This window comes from Thunnus albacares, chromosome 17 (assembly GCF_914725855.1).
Source record: "Thunnus albacares chromosome 17, fThuAlb1.1, whole genome shotgun sequence".
NCBI classification, from domain to species: Eukaryota; Metazoa; Chordata; class Actinopteri; order Scombriformes; family Scombridae; genus Thunnus; species Thunnus albacares.
In genome coordinates, this window is record NC_058122.1 from 7,195,576 (window position 1) to 7,217,259 (window position 21,684).

General features: G+C 41.1%; 1 protein-coding gene across 3 annotated transcripts in view; it reads left to right on the forward strand.

The window, feature by feature from the left end:
• The window catches only part of ntn1b (netrin 1b), a 45,734-nt gene extending 24,985 nt beyond the window's left edge, over positions 1–20,749 (forward strand). For all 3 annotated transcript variants that reach the window (XM_044331614.1, XM_044331616.1, XM_044331615.1), the window contains exons 3-7: positions 1,162–1,350; positions 7,306–7,455; positions 9,488–9,541; positions 11,874–11,948; positions 18,042–20,749. In XM_044331614.1, the coding sequence (XP_044187549.1) occupies positions 1,162–1,350; positions 7,306–7,455; positions 9,488–9,541; positions 11,874–11,948; positions 18,042–18,361 (788 nt within the window). In that variant the 3' untranslated portion in view covers positions 18,362–20,749. The remainder of the gene's footprint in view (positions 1–1,161; positions 1,351–7,305; positions 7,456–9,487; positions 9,542–11,873; positions 11,949–18,041) is intronic.
• Positions 20,750–21,684: the final 935 nt, after the last annotated feature.

The window sequence follows — 21,684 nt, forward strand, 5'->3', positions numbered from 1 at the left end:
TTGATTAGAAGATTTAAAGATGAATCCTCATTTAACTACTTGCTATAGTGAGATAAGTTAAAATACTTAAACACTAGAGAAGATTTGGCTAATTTTTCATGGGCGCAACCCACATACTCAGCTCTGCTGCTCATCCCACAAATGCATGTTCCTTACAAATGTGGCACCATTTAAAAGGGAAATAAACAGGCTTTCCAACAATATAAGATTTATTGCCAAAAAGCATGTTACAACAAAGAAACACAAATTTCCTTACTTTTTGTGCTAAGTTTATTTTACACTATTTATTTATATATATGATTATTTATTTCATAATGTTTTTTTTTTTACTTACTTGGTATTGTCACTTTGGTTTCTGTAAGAGTAAAGGCCTGAAATCATGTCAACACATAAATGCATGAGGATTATGAACTTTAGTCAGGGTCAATATTAACGAGTGAAAATAGCAATGGCAACAAATCAAAGTATACACCAGCCTTTCAGATGTGTGGGAGAGCGGAAGAAAGTTTTCCTGCCTGACATTACTACAGTTCAGAGGTTAAATTCGCAAGCAGGTGGCCAAGCGAAAATGAGCCTGAACCAGGACATTTCTTTTAGAAGCTTCAGTATTCTCAAGCCAGACCAAAGCAAAGCCACGCCACCTGTTTCTATAACCTGTTGTGTGAATTTGACAAACTTATACCAGAGGACTGAGACTTTGTGATGTCTTTCAAGTAAACGCATTTTCTCATGAACTCCACTGACTGCATTTGGCACTGCACCACATTTTTAGAATGGAAGGTCTGTAAACATCGTGTGTTGAGTTCATCACTGTCAGATAACAAGCTCATATTTCCCAAAATGTCAGCTTTTCAGGAGCTAAGAAAAACAATGCTGTTTTTCAGCTTGATGACACTAAATTTGGTTTTATGAGTCCAAGGGTTTGGAGTTTCTCAACTGACAGGGGACTATGTAACCATGCAACTGGAATGAAAACATGAAATCAGCAAAACTGGTTTTCACATCACAACAGTGCCACATGGGATCGTTTAAAATTTACTAAACTGAGTATTGAATGTATTATTTCATTTCAAGCATTATGAGTGGCTGAGCTGCACAATGTCAATGTAGGAGTTGTTGTAAGAGTGTTCATCAGCTCTCTCCCTCTTTCTGTCTGCCCAGCCTGCCACTGTAACCTGCACGCTCGTCGCTGTCGTTTCAACATGGAGTTGTACAAACTGTCAGGCCGGAGGAGTGGTGGGGTCTGTCTCAACTGTCGCCATAACACAGCAGGACGTCATTGCCACTACTGCAAGGAGGGTTACTACAGGGACATGACGAAGTCCATCTCACACCGGAGAGCTTGCAAAGGTAACAGGACATGACAAACGGTGGATGTTATCTGTTCACAGTCACCAGTATTTTGTTAAATTAAAGAATCACCATTCAATTCAACATTTTCCACTAAGGTTAGTGTTGGGGGAATTGTTTTTATACACATACCATTCACATGCTCCGTTTCACACTTCAGGTATTAAAAGAATTCTTTCAAAAGTGTGGAGAAAAGTGCCCACCTGTCTTGGTGTCAGTGAACTGACCCGTGCAGCTCCCAAGCTATTTGGGGTTCTTTGTGGATCCCTGACAAGACAAACATAACAAACAGAACAGAGGTGTGAGCTGATCCACTGAACAGAGCAATGGAAACAACTCGCTAATCATGCCTCACCCCTATTCATACTTACAATCGGCACAAACACACACACACACACACACGAACGCACACACAGGTGTGAGCACATACGTCAGGTTTGAGACCAAGCTGTCAAGGATTAATGTGTAGTGAGACAAAATCTGAGCTCCTTCTGTCTCACAGTATCTCGGGGAGGAAAGACAGGCTCATGAGGCCTTGAGCAAACAAACTGCTGTCACTCAGTCATTCTGGATAAACACTCACAGACAAAATATCCCATAGATGCACAAAATACCTGTCTCTGTCTATGTGACAGAAACCAGCACACATATGTACGGACATGTACAGTATGCTTTCCTACAAACACTGACAAACAATGATGTTAATGTCTGAAATCTTCCTGATTATTTGTGTGTGTGCACAGTTTTTGCCCTAAATGTGATGTTTGATGATTGTTTTTTACGAAAGAAAAGTCTTTGATTGAGGGTTCAATGGTCAAAATGAACAAAAAACTTTAAAATGTTACTTCTTTTATGGCAGTTGCTTTTGCATGCATGCTGCTTTTATAGCAATATTACTGAATGCCATTGTCCATTTACATCCCAATCTCTTACCACATCCTAATGACAAATGAGGGACTTTGGGTAGATGCACATATTGCGGTCTTCAGCCACATCCATTGCTGAGCTGTGACTGGCTGGTGACATGGTCTCAGGATGCCTATTCTCCCTCATCCTCCCTATCCTCGGGCTATTTGAACACAGGGACAGCAACATGATATTTCCGACTGCATGCCACAACAGTCCTCCCCTCTTAATTCACTCTGACTCACTCAGCTCACATGAAATGAAAGCAAAGGCACAAGCAGCGGGGCCTACAAAAGCGTTTTCAGAGTTTGTCTTTGGGTATTTTATGTCAAAAACGGTCAGAGATCTCTCTTAAACAGAGCACATGTGTCAGTGTTGTGCTGAACACAAGCCTGATGGATCATCTGTACTTAGCTCAAAAAATGACAAACGGTTCTTTGCAGCATTGTTTCACTCTGCCAGCCTAAACATTTTCACAAGTTATATTTGGGGAGTATTTGGGTTCAGGGGGGTGGAGCTGGGAGCAGGTCAGTGTAACAGAGGTTCTCACTTTGCCTAATGATGTAGCAACATCCATAGATCTCTGCAAAGTCTTTCCAAACAGCTGGATCAGTAACCTGAATACCTCAAGCCCTGCTCCCCATCCCTCCATATACCCAGCTCAGTGCTCTGGGATCAAACCCAAACAGCCTGATTACTGCCTTTCACCTCAGGTGACAAAAACAGGCTGATGTGACATCAGTTAGAAACCACTATATTTATTGTTCAAATCAGCCAACCATCCCACTCTGCTGTTGTTGGACAGGAAATACAGCGCTGCGCCAACACAGCCAGGGGGAAGTCTGCTTTCATTCCCCATTCCTTAACCCCCCCATCCTTTCCTCCCCAACACTCCACATCTCAACTAAATTTCCTCTCAACGATTTGCTTAATAGATGGAGCTTTAGTTTTGAAAAAAATGGCTCCTCTGCACTATACAACGCCTACATCTCCAGTGGCAGCATGGAATGCCTCATGCTTTATTTCCCAGATTAACAACTTCACCCCTCATCAAGCGCAGTGTAAACATGGCTCTTGGAGAACCACAGTGCACGCCCCCCGCCCCTAACAGTTTGTTTTTTTCCCCGTCCCCTCGTACGTTTGGCAGTCTAAGCCTTTAACTAGGCACAGCGAGTCCACAGAGATGAAGCTGGTACATGGTTCACTGCACCACACTCCCCCAAACCCCCTCAACAACCATTCAGCTCCACAGGCCCCCCATTACATGCTGAAATTAATTACTGTTTCCAGTTTGTAGTCACCCCCTGTAAAGGCAACAGGAGTGCAGTTCTGCGTTTGGGAGGGACTCTTGAGACTGTAGTCAAAATATGTCAATCTAGCTGTCATCACAAAGTCTGACATTATATTGCCTTATAAACCTTATTCAGTCTTTTAAATGTAGAGTAAAACTAAAACTGTATTTGCAGATTTGAGTAGTATGACATATTGGGAAATAGGCCTCTTGCTGAGAGTTAGATGAGAAGGTTGATACTACTCTCGGTAAATATGAAGGTACCACCAGCAGTCAGTTAGTTCAGTTTAGAATAAAGAAAGAAAAAAGGGAGAAACAGCTAGCCTAGTTAACTCAAAATGTAACCTCTAAGCTTCACTTATTAACATTTTATATCTTGTTTGGAGGGTTATGTGCCGGACCATGACTTTGAGCAGTATGCTAAGTTAAGCTAACAGCTGCTGGCTAGCTTTCTATGGAAAACTGAAGTTGTTATGTCATGTCCGGGCTAGCCTCTGTTCCACTAGCTTCTCTAACTCTAACTCTCATTCTACTTTTTTTTCAGCTGTCCTGAAAAAAAATCCTGAGGTTTACTGTCAGGTTTATCGCTTACTGTCCATATTATAAGCACTTGCTACTTTTAGTTGAAACCTTTGTGATTTTAACAAAGTTACACAATGATGGAGGGGGGGTTGGGGGTTGATCGTGTCAACTATGCCACCTCGAGGAATTTCACCCCAAGGAAATTCTTGAGTGCAACTATTTTGGGACCCCAAAAAAGAAAGGTCACACGCTTGAAAACACTGGATTCCACATGATTCCAAAAAAACTGTTATAAATTTATTAATAATATTCTTTTTTTTAAAATAACAAGCAGGTCTTAAAACTTTAAAATACAAGTTAGCACCTCATCAAATTGGCAAAATGAAATCAAGCAGTATGGGGAGTGGAGGAAGCACAACAAATAAACATAAATGCCACCACCATTGGCATAAAAAAAAAAAAAAAAAAAAATGCACACACACCACACGCACACTGAGTTGACGCAACACAGGGAACCCAGTAGAATTCCTAGTGTCCTAAACGGACAGCTTCAGTTCACTCCCACTGAGGCAAGTGTGGACCGCTGCAGAGCCGAACGAGTTGCAGTGCAAAATAAAACAAAAAGCAAAAAACAAAAAAACATTAAAAGTAAAAACAATCTATATACATTAGAGACAAAACAGCTGAGACAGAACAGCAGTTGCGCCTGGGAGTTGGGGCCGGGAATTTGAAAAGGGCCACCCACTGTGGTGCACAGCCTGGCCCAAAAAGTACCTGTAAAGTGCATTAGACACTAACATTACCAACTGGGTAAGTAATGCCAACTCACGTTTACATACCAGTGGGCGAAGGCACAGCTTCTCAACAGCGGGAGGGTGACAGGCGCAAAAAGCTGCAGCTCAATCACTATAGACAGCAGATCAGAGACCAAAAAAAAGAAGAGTTACATTTAGCTGCCTAAAGCGAGACAAGATTGAGCCAGCCTACCTTGACCAAGACAAAGTTGCGTTAAGAAGGGCTTTAAGCAAGGCTATATTACTCCAAGTCTGCAGCCAGGAGACAAGCAGACCACGTTTCGAAATAAAGGAGCAGAAGCAGATATAATGCCCCTGGCAACGCTATGAACATGCAGCACAAGAAAACTGTAAAAATGCACACCTTACAATTGCTGGGAGACCAGATCGCAAGGAAACACAGGAGACACGCCAATACATCAAACTTTGAACATGCCAGCCAGCACGGAAACCAAGCTCCAGGAAGAGGCAGAGATGTCCATCCGGGGAGCAGATCACCTGCCTAGATATAGCGCTTAACAGTGCCGCCCAGTAATCAGGGCACAGATGAATCATTGATTCCAGCCCAATGACAATTTAGTGGGCTGAAAGAAAGGAGAAAACCTAATCTGCCACACATACAAAAAACTATAACTATCCTATGAAAGTTTACCTGCACTGCAGCAGAGATACTTGCATCATTGAACTTCCATATTCATAATATTTAAAACACTTTCTTCTACTTTAATTTGTCATTTTTTAGCTGTAAACTCTGCTTTCTAAAGTCATGTACACAGTCCGTCCTCACAAGAACAACGACAGTATAGCTCTAAAATTCAGGCCGGCAAAAACAACCCATAGTTACGTTTACGCCATCTAGCAGCCGTAGTAATTATGGGAAGTGACGCAGTTCAGATGACGTCAATATAAGGTGACTTGAATATTGATTTTGCCTTATTAGGAGGAGGCAGGTTAGGTGTTGGATAGCTTCAACCCTCTATTTAACGGATAGATAGTCGAGTAGTATCAATCTTGTCATCTAACTCTAGCAAGAAAGCGAAATAGCGTACTTCCCAAAATTGTCGCTTTAAAGTAGAGGCACAGAATGTGACTTATTAATGTTGGAGTTCATGTATTAAATTTTAGCTTTTAAAGCTTTTACAAATAAACATGCCCAAGAAAACACAATAGTTCATTTTTTTTAGATTTTTTTTCATTGTTTTTTGGTGTAAACACCATACAGTAGCAGCCAAGAGAAAACCTTATTGGCAGAAATAGTTAGACTGAATAAAACTCCATGATGTCATGGCTAATTTTTTATTGTAACTCCGTTATGTGATGATTATTTTATTGCATTTGTAGTTTCCATTAAACAGCCCTCCCTCATTTTTATGTAAAGAACAAAGTCGTGTCGAATTCTCAGGGGAAATGAACTGAATCCTTAAAAACTTTGATTTCACTTTAAAAAATACACATGGCAGAAACTTTTATGATACAAATCAAGAAGAACAAGTTAGACCCTTTAAAAAAAATTTAATAAGCATCTCGTTATATTCATGAAGCTTCATAAATTCCAACTAAAAGCAACTCCAACCTCTGCTGGACCACTTCAAGCAAATTTCAAATTACTCTGCTGGTACATAACACATGCAGGGCTAATAGGGAGGTTGGGCTTCCACTTCAAACACTGGCTTTATGGTGAACGTTTGGCAGAGCGCGCTCACACACAGAGAGCAAATTTCTCACATTTAACGTGCGATCCTCCCAACTAACAGCTTAAACAGACTTTGAAGTGCGTTCCATTCGCCCATTAATGGGAAACATTATTCAGGCAGTGTTTGCAAGGAACTCTTTGCCAAAAAGCTTTACATTGGAAACTCAATCTGAAGAGCACACAGTCTGTCTGATCTGAACGCTGCAGAGGACACAAAGCCCGCTCTCAAGAAGCTTAAAGACACGCACATGCCTAAGACATACCCACATACATTTACGTTCAAACATGTGCACAGTAGACAGACACTGTGCTGTGAGAGTGAAATACTACAATTAATCATGTTTTTTACTCTTCTGCGTGCTTTGAGAGCAGACCTAATGAAGAATCCTATAGTCATTATGGGTGGAGAGAAGCAGTGTAATTTGATTGAGGTTTTATGCTGGTGCAAGGCCCAGTTCCCCATCTGTGATGGTCTGGAAGGAAAACACAGTCTGCTCTAATGTGAATGATTTCTCACTAGGTTTTAGTGCTAAGATTACTTTTTATTGTATGGAATATGTAGAGTCAGCAGAGGACAGGCCAGAGACATACTGTAGTCATTTGAAAGCTGATATTTGTTTTGTAATAGCACTGGTCTTGTAAACCACTCATGCTTTCATTTTTCAAATCACAAGTTGTTTACTTGGGTACAATCTAGTTTGATGTTCGTGTGCTTTTTCCCCCTTTTTTTCCCTCCTTTCCCACCATAGCATGTGATTGCCATCCAGTTGGAGCAGCAGGGAAAACATGTAACCAGACAACAGGCCAATGCCCCTGCAAGGATGGAGTGACAGGAATCACCTGCAACCGCTGCGCCAAGGGCTACCAGCAGAGTCGCTCTCCCATCGCCCCCTGCATCAGTAAGGCCGACTTCTACCACCTTTCAACACGATTATATTCATGATCTATCTATCTGATGATTAGTTTTCTGATTAATAGATAAATTGTTTAGCCTATGCAACGTCACAAAATTGGTAAAGAAATTCCCCATCGCAACTTCCCAGAGCCCAAGATGACATCTTCAGCAGTCCAAAATCCCAAATATATTAAGTTTGCAATGACATGTGACAAAGCAAAACAGCAAATCTTTGCATTCAAGAGGCATTTTTCTCTATTTTTGCTTGAAAAATGACTGAAACGATTAATCAATTATTAAAAACGGTTGCCATTCATTTTTCTGTGGATCAACTATTTGATTAATGGGGGATACTTTTCAGTTTATAAATTGTTAACTGACAACTTTATTAATGATTAACTAATAATTTATATGTGCTTTAACGATTAATAATATACCATTCATAAGAAAATAAAAAAATCCTTTGGTTGATTAACTAATCAGTTCACTAGATTCATTAATTAACTCTTTCTCATCATGCATGAAGAGTGATGTAAATTCAAATATGAACATCTTCAACTGCAGACCTGACTGCTTATAATAAAGAGATTGAGACATGACACTTAATTAGTGACTTAATCACCTTCTAACAAGCCATCAGGTCTGCAGTAATGTTTAATGTTTTGTAAGTAAGTGTGTTAAGGCACAACTAAAAAGGCAGCGCTATGCAAATGGTTTTCTGACAATCCAAAGGTTTGTTTTTTTTACTACCAATGTATGCAGCAATAATATATGAATTTATTAACTATTAATAAAATCATCAATTGGAACTTAAAAACTCTTAAGAAACTATAAAATGCAGCTTGCTAACAAGCAAAAAAAACAGTTATTTCAAAGTTGATCAAGCTCAGTTACTCATCCACACTAAGCCAAGTTAGTTCAGCCAAATCCTACAGTCCAAGATGTCTATAATCCATCAGCGATAGCAAATCCTGATGTGATGAAGATCCTGAAGAAGACCTGAAAAGGACAAGACAGGCTTGTTATGCATGAATTCATGGCTCACACTCATCTCATGTTATTTTTATACCCCTGTTCCATTATTTTGGATAGATATTTGGCTGTTTAAACCAGAGCCTGGATAAACAGACCATTACAGCTCGCCTAACATGGCCTTGTGTGCCTTCAACACTGTTAACGGTCCGTCTAGCAATAAATCCCCAGAATGAGTCCAAGGGAATGATGGCTGATATGTTTATTGGCTGTATCTGCTGCCTGCAGATTCCAGGCCCTCGGCAATAAACGCCAACGCCTCACAGAAACAGAGATGGGTCACTAGTAGCTGCTTTAGCTAGGAGCATCAAGTAGCTGGCTGGTATGAACAGATAAGATGTCTGGGAGGACATGTAGACACCAACAATTGTCCACTATGTTACTTGGGTTGACATTTCTGATAAAGTCATGTGTGGAAATTGGACAAGGTCTCTGTGGACCAAGAATCAGAGTGATACGTTTGGCCAGAGTCCACAACAATAATTTAAACCTGTGAACCTGCTGGAAAAGGATTTCTTTAATTTTGTTGGAAGGTAACAAATGTGGTGTAAAAGTTGGAGGAAATTGGGTTCTTGAAGAGTAGAATATATTTGGTTTCTCATATATTTTTGAGATAATGTCTTTTGGTTTTAATGGTGTGATATTAAATTTTTGTGATATCTAACTCCCTGCCAGCTATGACTTTAACAAGACCAGCGGCCTTGGCTCTCTCTATCTACAACATACCACAATCAGGAGGGAGGAGAACATTAATAGGAAACTCACACTCTCGTTATACACTTTTAAGCACATCTGCGTGTCAAAATCAGCTGTCATTAACAAGACATCCCATTAAATCCGTTCCTAAGTGTATTTGATATATGCTCTCTGCTCTGAGGAGAATAACCAGGAAATTAAGCTCTGTATATTTCCTTTTAGATGTAAAATCACATAAGTTTTATTCTGTTTGCATTGTAATATAATGCCAATCTGAAATGTGTATCTATTCCTCTCTTTGTCAACAGAGATCCCAGTTGCTTCTCCTACAGCAACTTACAGCAGCTATGAGGAGCCATCAGGTGAGTAAGACAGCAATATATATATAGGATTTTAGAACAATAAAACAACACCAAAACATCTCTTGGATTAAAGTCATATTTTCTACGACACCATCTGTTATTACTGTTTTAGTGTATTTTATTATGTTATTTATCATTTTTTTAATCACTATGCAACTGAACAAAACCAACTGCTCCTTCCTGCATGTAATTATATGTATTTCTAGTTTTTCCATCAGTCGTCTACAACAACAACATAGTCTTACTCCTCAACCAAACACACGTCGGTGAGGTCTGCCACTGATGTAAACTCCAGATATTTTGTCAGTGCTCCCTGTGGCCTCATTGCCGGTATGCCCAGCAGCCTCCCCCGGGTTTCAGCCCTAATCTGATTACATGCTTCATTTGCAACAGTTTGTATTTCAATCAAGGCTGGCTGCGCAGGCAGTGAAGCCCTGCCCGACTGTATTGTTCATGTGCTCTGACAGGGGTCTCCATGTTGGAGTGCTGACATTAGACGATGTGTCACAGAGATATGCAGCTTTAATTTTTGGGGTGTGTCCTTTAATGCCTGATTAGGACGTCTATTCTTAAATGTACTTGATCAGGAGCAAACAGTCTCTGAACTTGTTGCCTTAGCTGTTTAGATATTTATTAAATGACAGTATGTTAATTAGTTTTACAATGATATGGGTTTAGCTGAATAGGCTGAGTCACTTCTAATCATCGATCAGTGTCTGACGAGAGTGGCGCCACTGACTTCATTGAGCTTTGTTGTGAGCCCAACTTCCTACTATAGTGACTGCCGAGGCTGTGTGGAGTTTGGATTCCTGTCAGAAACTCTGCACAGCCACCACCCTCCAAATTAGGAGCAGTGTGGTCCCCAGGGACCCCGCAGAATGAACGTGGCACTGCTGCAGTGACTCACAAAGGGGGCGTTTGTCCTCGCAGCAGGAGATTGGACCTTAATGAGAGTGGTGGATGTAATGGCCCAGACAGTGCAGTGATTGCGCTAAGGGGCTAATGGGCAACGTCAGCTATCAAAGGGAGGTATGATGATGGCCCCCAGGGGCCAGCGGGAGATAAAGAGGCCCCCCGCCCTCACCACTTCATTTACATGGAAATCAGGCATGCTCGATATGGACTCGTCAAATTCATTTACTTTGGGATTTCCCCTTTTCTTATTTCTCCCGCCACCCCAGAAAGCAGCTAGGCATTTCACCAGAAATGCTTTCTCTACATACATGAATTCGATCCTCATCCCACGTCCCAAACCGCTCTTTTTTTTTGAGAGAGAGAGAGAGAGGGAGGAGAGGGGCGTTTTTTTCTTCCTCCATCATTACCCAGGCAACCTCATTCACACAGAGTATAATGGGGAAGAAAGGGGAAGACTGGACAGAGGGCTGGAAGAAATAATGAAGTTTGTCCATATTCAGGCAAGCTGAAAGGTCCCCTCTCTCTCTCAACTGCCCCCTCCTTTTACTTCAGACTGCCCAGCCCAGCTTTCCCACCCCCCCAGAAAAGAGCACAAGGCTTATTGCTCTGGGAGAGGCAGAGTGGGGGTGGGAGGGGGGCAACACTAGGAGATGATCTGGTTCCAATTTGTGTCAGTCAGTGGAAAGTGGAGGGAACAAATGATTTCAATTTTCAGTTTGGCCTCTGGTCCCACCACCAGCTTCCTCATTACAAAAGGTACCTGGCACAGTGACAGCACGACAGCAGCGCCCATCGATAAAAGCCCTCTGGCATCCAAACCCAGGTACACATACACTGGTGTAAAAGGGATACCTCTGGACTCCTAAGACATTAATCATAAGTGTGTGAGCTTCTTTCTGGTTGCTGTTCCTCTCTGCAGCAAGCTCTTCTCTTCTGAAGGGGCCACAGGACATTTAGCCTCCGCCTGTGTTAGAGTATTCTCTTTCTTGCCTCATGTGGCTCAGATGCTCCTAAGGGTCCCTGCTAATTTTTTGTAGGTCAGTCGCTAATTTCCCCCTGTGACCTTCTTTTGTGCGGGGGCGACCTCTGGAGCCCTCAAAGCTCGTACAATGCATGCCAGGACACTGACGAGGGAGCAGGCTGGAGTGGAAAAGTTGTGAGGAGTATAGTAGGAGTGTGTTGACAGACACAGGAGGATCTGTGTAAGCTTTAATCCGTTTCACAGTGGCACATTAAAGGCATCTTTAAGACCTTAGGGGCGCAAACAATGTGACACAAGGGGCCACATGTAAAAATCCATCCAGCTGCAGTGTCTCCTGATGATACTAAAACACATTTTTTGGTGTTATAGGAAGCATTTCATGAAATTCACCATCCAGCGTTTACTCTGTCTTTCTCTTTTTCTTCTGTTCCCTAGATTGTGAATCTCACTGTAAAGCTTCCAAGGGAAAGATGAAGATCACCATGAAGAAGTACTGTAAAAAAGACTATGGTGAGTGAGTCTAATATGCAGGAATGTGTGCCGCTAGACGTCAGCCAGCAGTCAAGAGGTCAGATGTCTCAATTAATCAGATCCCAAGCAAGTCCAATCCACACCCTGGTCCTGCTCTCCGTGTTGTGGCGATGGCTTACTTACACAGCCTTAGGCCAACGTCTGCTAATACAAATTAATTTGAAAACATATCTTTTCTCTGTGTTGTGGGCTTCCATACACACTAAGCTGCTGTTTCCCATCGCCAGGTTTTCAAAGAGTCCCCAGAGTGGATAATTTTGACGTGTGGACAAGGAAAACTGAGCTTTTCAAGATGTATTACTGTCAGCCAACATTCTGTCATTTGCAATTGCTAATTTTGTATGCCAATATAGCTGATCTGATCACCCTGTACAGGTGTTATCGTTCACATGTCTTTCTTTTTCTGTTGTCAAGCAACCACATGAGTAGAAAATAGTGATTCAGATGGAGTGTCTTAATGCAGATGCCCAGAAATTACCGTTAGCTTGGGTCAGCTAGTTGAATGTCATTATTTAGCAGTTGTGCTAGAAATATAAAGATAGACCAGTCAAAACACAGATCACAAAAAGAACAGAAGTAACAGAAAGGAGCCCTTCCCTGTTGGGCCCAAACAGAGAATCGGGCCATATTTGTCAAAACGGTCTATAATTTTAGCCCCGCTCCATACCAGACGTCCATGGTAAGGACTGTGGTTGTTTGCCAACTGAAAGTAGAGGGAAAAAAGATTTATGCATAACTCTGTTATGCGTAAATTCCCCCCCCCCCCCCCCCCCCCCCCGCCCCACAGTGTACACAGCAAATTTGTGTACAAAGTTATGAAAATCCAAGTACAGATACTGGTTTGTCCTGTACATAATTTAATTTGATTTATTTGATCCAAATTTGTGTCAACTAGGCCTTTCTTATAGGAAGAGCTTTACATTTAGGGTATACACTTATTGGCTTTTTTCAGGTGAGAAGATTGATACCACTCTCACACCTGTACGGTAAATATGTAGCTATAGCCAGCAGCTGGCTAGCTTAGCTTTGCACAACAGGGCGGAAACAGGGCCTGACTCTGTCCAAAGGTATAAAATATTCCACCTACTAGCACATCTAAAGCTCACTAATTAACATGATACATCCAGTTTGTTAAATCTCTATAAAACTTCTTGACTGGAGGCAGTGACTTCTGCTGATTGCCTGGCAACTGCTCCCAGCCAAGAAAAAAAAACGGAGATGTAATGTATTAATTAATGAGCTTTACAGGTGCTGGTAGGTGGATTATGTTACCTTTGGACAGAGCAAGGCTAGCTGTTTTCAGTCTTTATGCTAAGCTAAGCTAACTGGCTGCTATTTACCATATTCTGTAGATGTAAAAGTGGTATCAATCTTCTTGTCTAACTCTTGACAAGAAAGTGAATAAGTGTATTTCCTCAAATGTCAAATTATTCCTTTAACTGGTGTACAGGGGAGTAACATCAATTGGGTACTTTAAAATGGTGCTGACAACTTTTTGCTCAAAACAAAAACTTTCAGGAACCTGAAACCAATAAGTGATTAAGTGAACCATTAGATAGAGTTATAATGTGTAAATGCAAGTGGTGCTTAGACTTCTCTCGCCCCACAACACCTCTTCTCTGGCCAGTTGTAAAAGCGTCAAAGTGCGGATGTTTGAACTATAGTAAAAGTATGGTAGACTTGCACCCTGTAGACCCTGTAGAGGCTGTCGAAGAGGAACAGACCGCACAAGCATGGTGGATAACAACAGTTCATCCAGCCCAGTCAGCCTGAGGCTTTTGGCAAAACTTTCACGCATTTTAGAGCAAATCCCAAACTGATAAGAGAGGCCAAAACACACAGCAATCACATTATGTTGTCAATGAATCCACAGAACAAGTGGTCCAGCTGAAACACATCTAAAATTGTAGTGTTAGTTGGAAAAATATCACATTACTGGGTTTGAATCATATGTTAAAACATGGTACCACCAGAGTACACTGAAGACAGCTGTGCCTCACAAATTTGCCACAACAACTTGAAACAAGAAGGAAATTTGACGTTTTTATGTTTTGATGATTGATGATATGAGTCCATTTTCCGTCCCACAACCAAAACCCACAGCAATGAAAGAGCATCATACCTGTAATTCCAACACAGGGGGATATGTGGATATAGCACATTGTACAATCCCACTGTGTAGCTCTACATTCATCCACATGGCAAATTTTCCACTCCACCCTTTGGATTTTCCACACCATTAATCATTGCAATTTAATGGTTTATCTGTTATCGGTGGATTCACATCTGTAAACCACAGAGACAGAAAAAAAACTTTGAGGCAGATCCAGTGTTACATATGATATGCTCTCCTTCTCAGCCAAGTCTTTGCAAGTGTTATATCTTCTAAAAACACAGTAAGAGTGTGCTTACTACATTTTTCTTCTCTCTAAAATGAGCTGTATAATCAGTAACTTTAAGAGTATCTCCCTTTTGTTGACCAGCATATCAGTCATTCCAATTATAGTGGACAGTTAATGTAAATTTGAGGATTATTTGTAATAAATGTTCATCACTATTAGCTCTGCTAGCACACATTCAGCTCCCCTGATGTTGATCTCATTCAGAGATGACTCAGTTGTCTTTCATTCAAAATCATCATCAGTCTGTCAGAAATAGATTTATATACTTTAAACAGCATCCAACTAAAAATTGGCTTAATATACTCAATTCCCCTTACAGTTGAGTAGATAGTAATTCAGGCCATTTGTTGCATTTTGCCAGGAAGCCAAATGCAGCCATTATTCATATTTCCATTGATTTAAATCTTAATCATCAGGGCTGAGACCAGCACTGCGTCTATAAATCACTCAGGCTGATTCAAGCAAAGCAGGCGGTTCCTGTTGGTTTTCTCTGAAGTTCCACTGAAAAGTCTGGAAGCAGATGATTCTGCCTGAACCGCGCTGAGGCAGTATGGCAGACATCATCGCTTAGCATGCATTCCCTTTGCCTAATTCATTTCTCAGGCCTGTCGCCTTGCTTTTGTGGGGCTTCAGAGTCTCTCTCTGTTCTTCAGGGGGCCACAACCCCCATGTGTGAGTGGTGATGCAGGCCCCCGGGGGTCACGGGAAGGGGCCCTCTGTTTAAACACAGTTGTGCGCTCTGCCGGCACCGAGCATTCCTCAGGGCACAAACAGGTGGTAAATTAGGCAGACGGTGACGGATTGCCACCCCGGAGAGAAAGAAATATGTTTTGTTTATTCAATTTTTGTTTTTCATCACTGGCGTAGCTACGGAGACGGCGGACACAAAGGGATTATATTCTCGCCTGACACCCTCCTCTGCACACACGTACCCTCCCTCTCCCTGCCACCAGGAGAACAATGAATCAAAGGGCCGCTTGTTTACCGACGCTCCGGGATAGTGCTCAAAGGCAGGGCCTCCCAGCCTCCCCGGCCACCCCTCTGTGCTCACCCAAGGGTAACAGGTCCCTGATCATTCACTTAGCTGATAACCAGAGGGGACAGGGGCCTCAGTGCTGTAATTAAGCGAGCTCTAATTTCATTAGCCCTTGCTTTTTGGTGGCGTGCAGTGTCAAGCCGCAGCACACTGCCCAAAGAAGATAAACCCAGTGGGAAGTTTGGCTGCAATGGGAGGCTCAGTTGGCAGCTATTGTGCGAGCACAGGACCATCTCGCACTTATCTCTTCCTCTCACAAAACTGCTGCTTTTCTCCCTCACCGTCTGTCTCACCACACAGTGTCAGCATGCACTATTTTGTAATAGATTGTTTGACCCTGTGCGCCCAGTCTTTCTCTGCCGTCTATTTAGCTCAAACCAAGCGGCAGAAGGTGTGTGCGTGTGGATTTGTGTGTGTTTAAATACACTGCACAGACTGAGAACATACTTGAGAGAGAAAGAACGAGAGGCAGACACTGACAGAGAGACTGTGCCTGGATGCTGTAACCGAGTCTACTCCAGTGAGTTCATCACAGCAGCTCGTTAGAGGAGAGCGCTATCTCCGCTGGATTCTCACGCTGTGAAGTTGGATGGGGCTCTGGGAGCAGAACCCGGATAGCTCATGAGGTCGGAACATATCCCGATTCTCCTGGAACTTTTTCTGTGGCTGGGAAGACAAATAGTGGCCCCTCCTCCCCCCCCTCACACACCCTTTATGTGTCTGGATGAAGGAGAGGGCTGCAATGAATGGCAGGGCTGTGAGAGCTCGCTCTCCTCAGCCCAACAAACCTTCTTTCTTCTGAAATTGTGTGCAATTTGCTCACACCATGCACTGACACACACACACTCAAACACTCTATTCCTCCGGTTCATTCTTGGCAGTAATAGGTGAAGAGCGATGAACACTGAAAGTGATCAGCCAGAAATGTAAAGAAAAGACTAACTTACTCATAAGTGAAATGTTTTTCTTTATTTCAGGAATTACATTTCAGATATATAATTACTGCGCATTTATTTCACAAGTCTTGAACAACCCCACAATTTGTACAACAAAATGTGAAATGAGTTGTAAATAGAAGATAAATAAATCTAAGAAATGCTACATGCATGTACAGATGATTGCTTGAGTGCATCTTGAGTGTTTCCCATCATCTAAACCAATCCTCTCCAGATTAGATTAATTCTCACAATTGCAAGTGAACCCCCACACACACTTAAACGTTAATAGCACATTCCTAGCTAAACCCACGATGTAAAGCACTTCACTTCAAGCACAGATTAGCTCCGGCGCTGTTGAGCTGTTTGCCTCTTGTTGCAATCAAAGTGATGAAGTAATAGTTGTTCTGTCAGACAGAGAATCCGTGCAGGGGAGCTCCTGCGAAGGGTGGTTTTACTAATTTCCTGGTATGAAAATACCTGCTGAAAGTGGTGTTCCAATAGTTGCCAGGTTCAGTTTGATGTAGCCCGAGGTTGTCAGTGTTCAGATGTTCAGACTCCAGCTTAACACCTGATAGACCAATTGTTTCAGAAGTTATATTGTTAGCAGATGTGGCATTTTTCTATAAAAATTCTCTTTTGGCCATTTATTTATTGCAAAATAGAACCCAGTATCCACCTCTTCCTCCTTAAACCCTTCTGAGGGAAGTGTTTCACTGCCCTTCACATGGAAGTGTGCTTTCAGATGTTCTCCGCCAGCAACCATTGTGCTCGCACAGGGACTGCTATGGCAACTATTGCTGTAATAGGAAGCATGCTCAGGAGGAGCACAACAAGGAAAGGTCACAGGTCAGGGATGAGGGGAGGGACTAGTGGCAGCAGTTTATACGGTGCAAAGTCAGTCATTTCTGGGTCATGTTTAAACAACAGCTTTTATCAGACCTATTATACAATGTTGAACTGCTGCTGCCTCAGACAGATGGGATTGCTTGTGCAAATGAAGGTGTTATAGTTTATATCGGTGGTTACCAACCTTTTTTGTCTGATGTACCCTCGCAGCCTTGTCAGATGCATCCAAGTACCCCTTCATCAACATTCTATTTTCCGAATATGTTCATTTAATTTAAATTGTAAACTGAATGTTATTTAACACCACATAAAAGTGGATATTGGTTATTTTTTCATAGAATTGAACGTTCAATGTTGAAGTTGGTTTAGTTTGCATTCATACTACTACAACTTGGAGTGTTGAAGTTTTAACCATTTATCCATTACTTTTAGCTAATCACTTCAACCATTTCCTTTACTTTTAGCTAATTATTACAGCATTTTAGTGAGATGCTTCAACTGTTATCCATTACTTTTAGCTAAATGTTTCAACTGTTTTCCATTACTTTTAGCTAACTATTACAACCTTTTAGTTAACTGCTTCAACTGTCTATCCATTGCTTTTAGCTAAATGTTTCAACTGTTTATCTATTACTCTTAGCTAACTATTTTAAACATATATTCAATACTTTTAGCTGACTATTTTAACCTTCTTTCTCCATTACTTTTAGCTAACTGTTTAAACTTCTCTATTTGCTTGCTAGCTAGTTTTCACGTACAAGTACCCCTGGTTAGTAATCACTGGTTTATGATATGAATCACTTATTCTTGTAGCTTATTTAACTCTGGCTTTTCTCTTCTCCACCACCAGCTGTCCAAGTGCACGTTCTAAAAGGGGACAAGGCAGGCGAGTGGTGGAAGTTCACCGTCAACATCATTTCTGTCTACAAACAAGGTGAGCACCGCATCCGCCGCGGGGACCAACTGCTGTGGGTGCGCGCCAAGGATGTGGCCTGCAAATGCCCCAAGATCAAACCCGGAAGGAAGTACCTGCTCCTGGGTACAGATGATGACTCCCCTGGGCAGAGCGGCGTGGTGGCGGACAAGGGGAGCCTCCTCATCCCTTGGAAAGACCTGTGGGGCCGCCGACTGAGGAAGTTCCAACAGCGTGACAAAAGGGGAAAGTGCTAAAAGTAGCTGGAGAGGAGAGAGAGAAAGAGAGAGTTATTGAGGGAGAGGTGGAGGCAAAATAACGTCCCCACCGGGATGAATGCAAGGAGGAGGAGAGGATGAATAAAAAAAAATAAACTGGAAGAATAAAAGATAGAGAGACACAGGTGAAAAGTAGGAGGGATGGGGGAATGACGGAGTGCTGCTGCTCTGAGTTGGAGCGAAGAGATTAGTGTTTTTTAGGAACTTTTGTGAAGGAGCTTATTCTACGGTTGTTCTGTTTCTGTTTGTCTTTCAAGGTTTGTTTTATGTGTAATTGCAGAGTTTGCACCTAATGTTACAGATATGTCACATCCTGACTATTTTACCCATGATGCCATTGTTTTTTAAAGTCCCTTGTTCAGTTGTTTAAAGGAGCAATGCATCTACTGTATCAGACTTTTGTATTTTCAGAGGATCTATTTCCACTGTGCTGTGTAAAGCATGATCAAGTTAATCGAAGACATTGCATGTTATTGAGGGATTCTACTCATGTATGATAAGTTGCTCTTATAACCTGCCAAACATTTGATAAACTTTTACCACAGCTGAAAGTGAAAAAATTGTGAAATTGTTCATAACTGTGGTATCAGAGTGAAAACAGGTGCCATTTTGTCTGAGAGCTCCCTGCTCATATGTGAGTGTTACCTCAGTGAAACAAACTGCCATAACGATCCTCTCCTCACTCTGTACAATGATCATACTTCTCATTACGAGCAAGTCTTTGCTCAGCGCTTATTGATATATCACCAGTATGTTGTAGTTGTGACCTCTGCAATGTAAAGTAACCATATGTGCATACATAGACATTATGTTTAGTAGATGATGCCATAGCATCAACTAGATGTAGAGTAGACATGTCAACCATGCACTTATTTTTACTAGTCAAAAGATTTAGAACATATGAGATATGTTCACATTTTTAGAGTGGCATCCAAAAAGAAAAAAAAAATCCCTTACTGTACCATATGATGCAAAAAAAAAGGTGTATAGTTCAAACCCTGCTCGCCCCACTGGACTGATTTTTCTGGTTGACAATAACAACCCTTTTCAAATTTGTCACAACTACAGAGAATTGAGTGTTTATTCTCTAATACAGGACTAAATGTAAGTTGGATGTCCCAAATATTTAGAGGCTGGTTTGCAAATGAGGTTGCAAATGAATGAAACTCATTTACAGCTGAGAGTCAAACCATCTCACTTCATTAAAAGAGAATATTGACCTATCAAGCAACCCTCATACCACTGACATAATGCATGCTCTCTATTTACTGTAGCTGACTGATAGCTAACAATGATTGTGAATTATGTACACATTTCATTTGTATACAGTACTCAATGTTGTGGGGAAAAATAACCTGTGGAGTGATAAAATATCACAGATGTTTATTGTACAGTGCATTTAGCACGCTGTGTCAAATGTTTCATCACCTCAAAGCAACTTTTTGAGGACTGGATTCCATTATCAAGACTTGGTACTCGACAAAAAGGCATGACCGATTGTCTACATGTTATATAGCTGTATAGTATTACTTTTTTTGTTGTTGTTGTTGTTTTTTTGTTAAACATTAACTAGCTCTATCTCCATGTGAACTTAACCAGAGTTTTAAATACTAGAGACTTAATAAATGGAAAGACAAATAAATGAATGTCAGACAAATTTCTTATGTTTACCTGAGTATGTGCACCCAGAGGATCTCTCAGACTGAGAGAGAGAGACTATGACTGAGTTTACACATACACAAATACATACTATACACATGCAGGGCCACATCCAGATACACATGTACACACACCAAACACACACACACACACACACCACACACACACACACACACACACACACACACACACACATAAATACACGGGTACACCTCAGTACTCTGTGCATCATACTGTATGTATTTGAAAATTACAACATGCTTAAACAGTCTCTGCCAACGCATCTGTACTGACACATTTACATTTACATAGACTCATTTTGCAGGCATTTGCAGAAAAGGTACTTCCTACCAGACTTCTGCTCTCCATAAATATTATATCTGAATAATTATCTGCTTATGTTTATACATTGGCTTGTAAATGTTGTTTAGCAGTGTCCATTGCAAATGGTTGTGTAATGTCTTGTAATACTAATATATTATGTTTATCACAAATGAATATATTTAATGACACATGAATCAATGTGGCTTTTGTGGTTTTTATTTTTGGTCTTTTTTTTTTTTTTTACTTTGGTTACTTTTTTTGCATTGAATTGTAGATGGCTGTAATGAAAAGTATTAAGTGTTTGGCTATTGAACAGCCTGATAGAAATGAAAATTAATTCATCTGAAATAAAGCTGTGTTTTAAAAGAAATGAGGATGACCCCAGCTGAAATGACATTTTTAGTTCTTTCCTCCACCTATAATCAAAAAAACTTCATTCTTTTCATAAAATTGCAACACACCAGACATATGCAGACAATTTTCAGCCAACAGTGCTTTTTACTCTCTTATTCAGTCAGTTTAAAATGTTACTTATACAATTTGGCTTGCAAAACAGAAAAAGCCAATAACATATGGAATTGTTAGACCTACTACAACATTATATTAACAATAATTACTTACAGGTTCCCACAAACATATACTGTAGGACATTTTCCCTGCAGAAATGCAAGAAATGTAACTGATAAACAAGTTTTTTAAATACTAACATTACTGTAAATTCTACAGGAAAAAAAGCAGGACTTTTACTTTTAATGGAGCAGTATCCTAATGCAATGTTAATCTTGACACTTTCTCAACTTCAGCTGAAATGTGAATTCTTTCAAGGATGTTGTCAGTGTGACAGAAAACTTGTGAAGCCAATAGTTAAGCATTACAAGTAAACAAATAAAAACATTAGACGCTGCCAGAGAACTTCAACTATGTCCTGCAGCACTGATCATCATTTGTGTTGGATCCTGTGCCTTTATAAACTTCATAGACAATAAGGACTGGCTGTAAGATTGCTATAATGCAGGCATATTACTAAAAGGGGTGATATCACCAATGTGTCTAATCCAAACCGCAGATGTTATTGTTGTAGCCGGGAGGTTCTGGCATCAGTGGAGGCCCTTAACTTATTCCTACGGGAATTTTACACAAAAACACAAAATTCTGAACCTGCTCCAAACGAGAGTCCATCTGTCTTGGCTTGTGGACAGGGTATTGATATACTGCTCCTGCAATGCCCAGTGCAAAAATACTCCAAAGGGGCCAACCAATTATACAGTCACTGCTGAAAGCTTAAGCTGCGTTCTGCATTAATATAAGGCCACCACGAT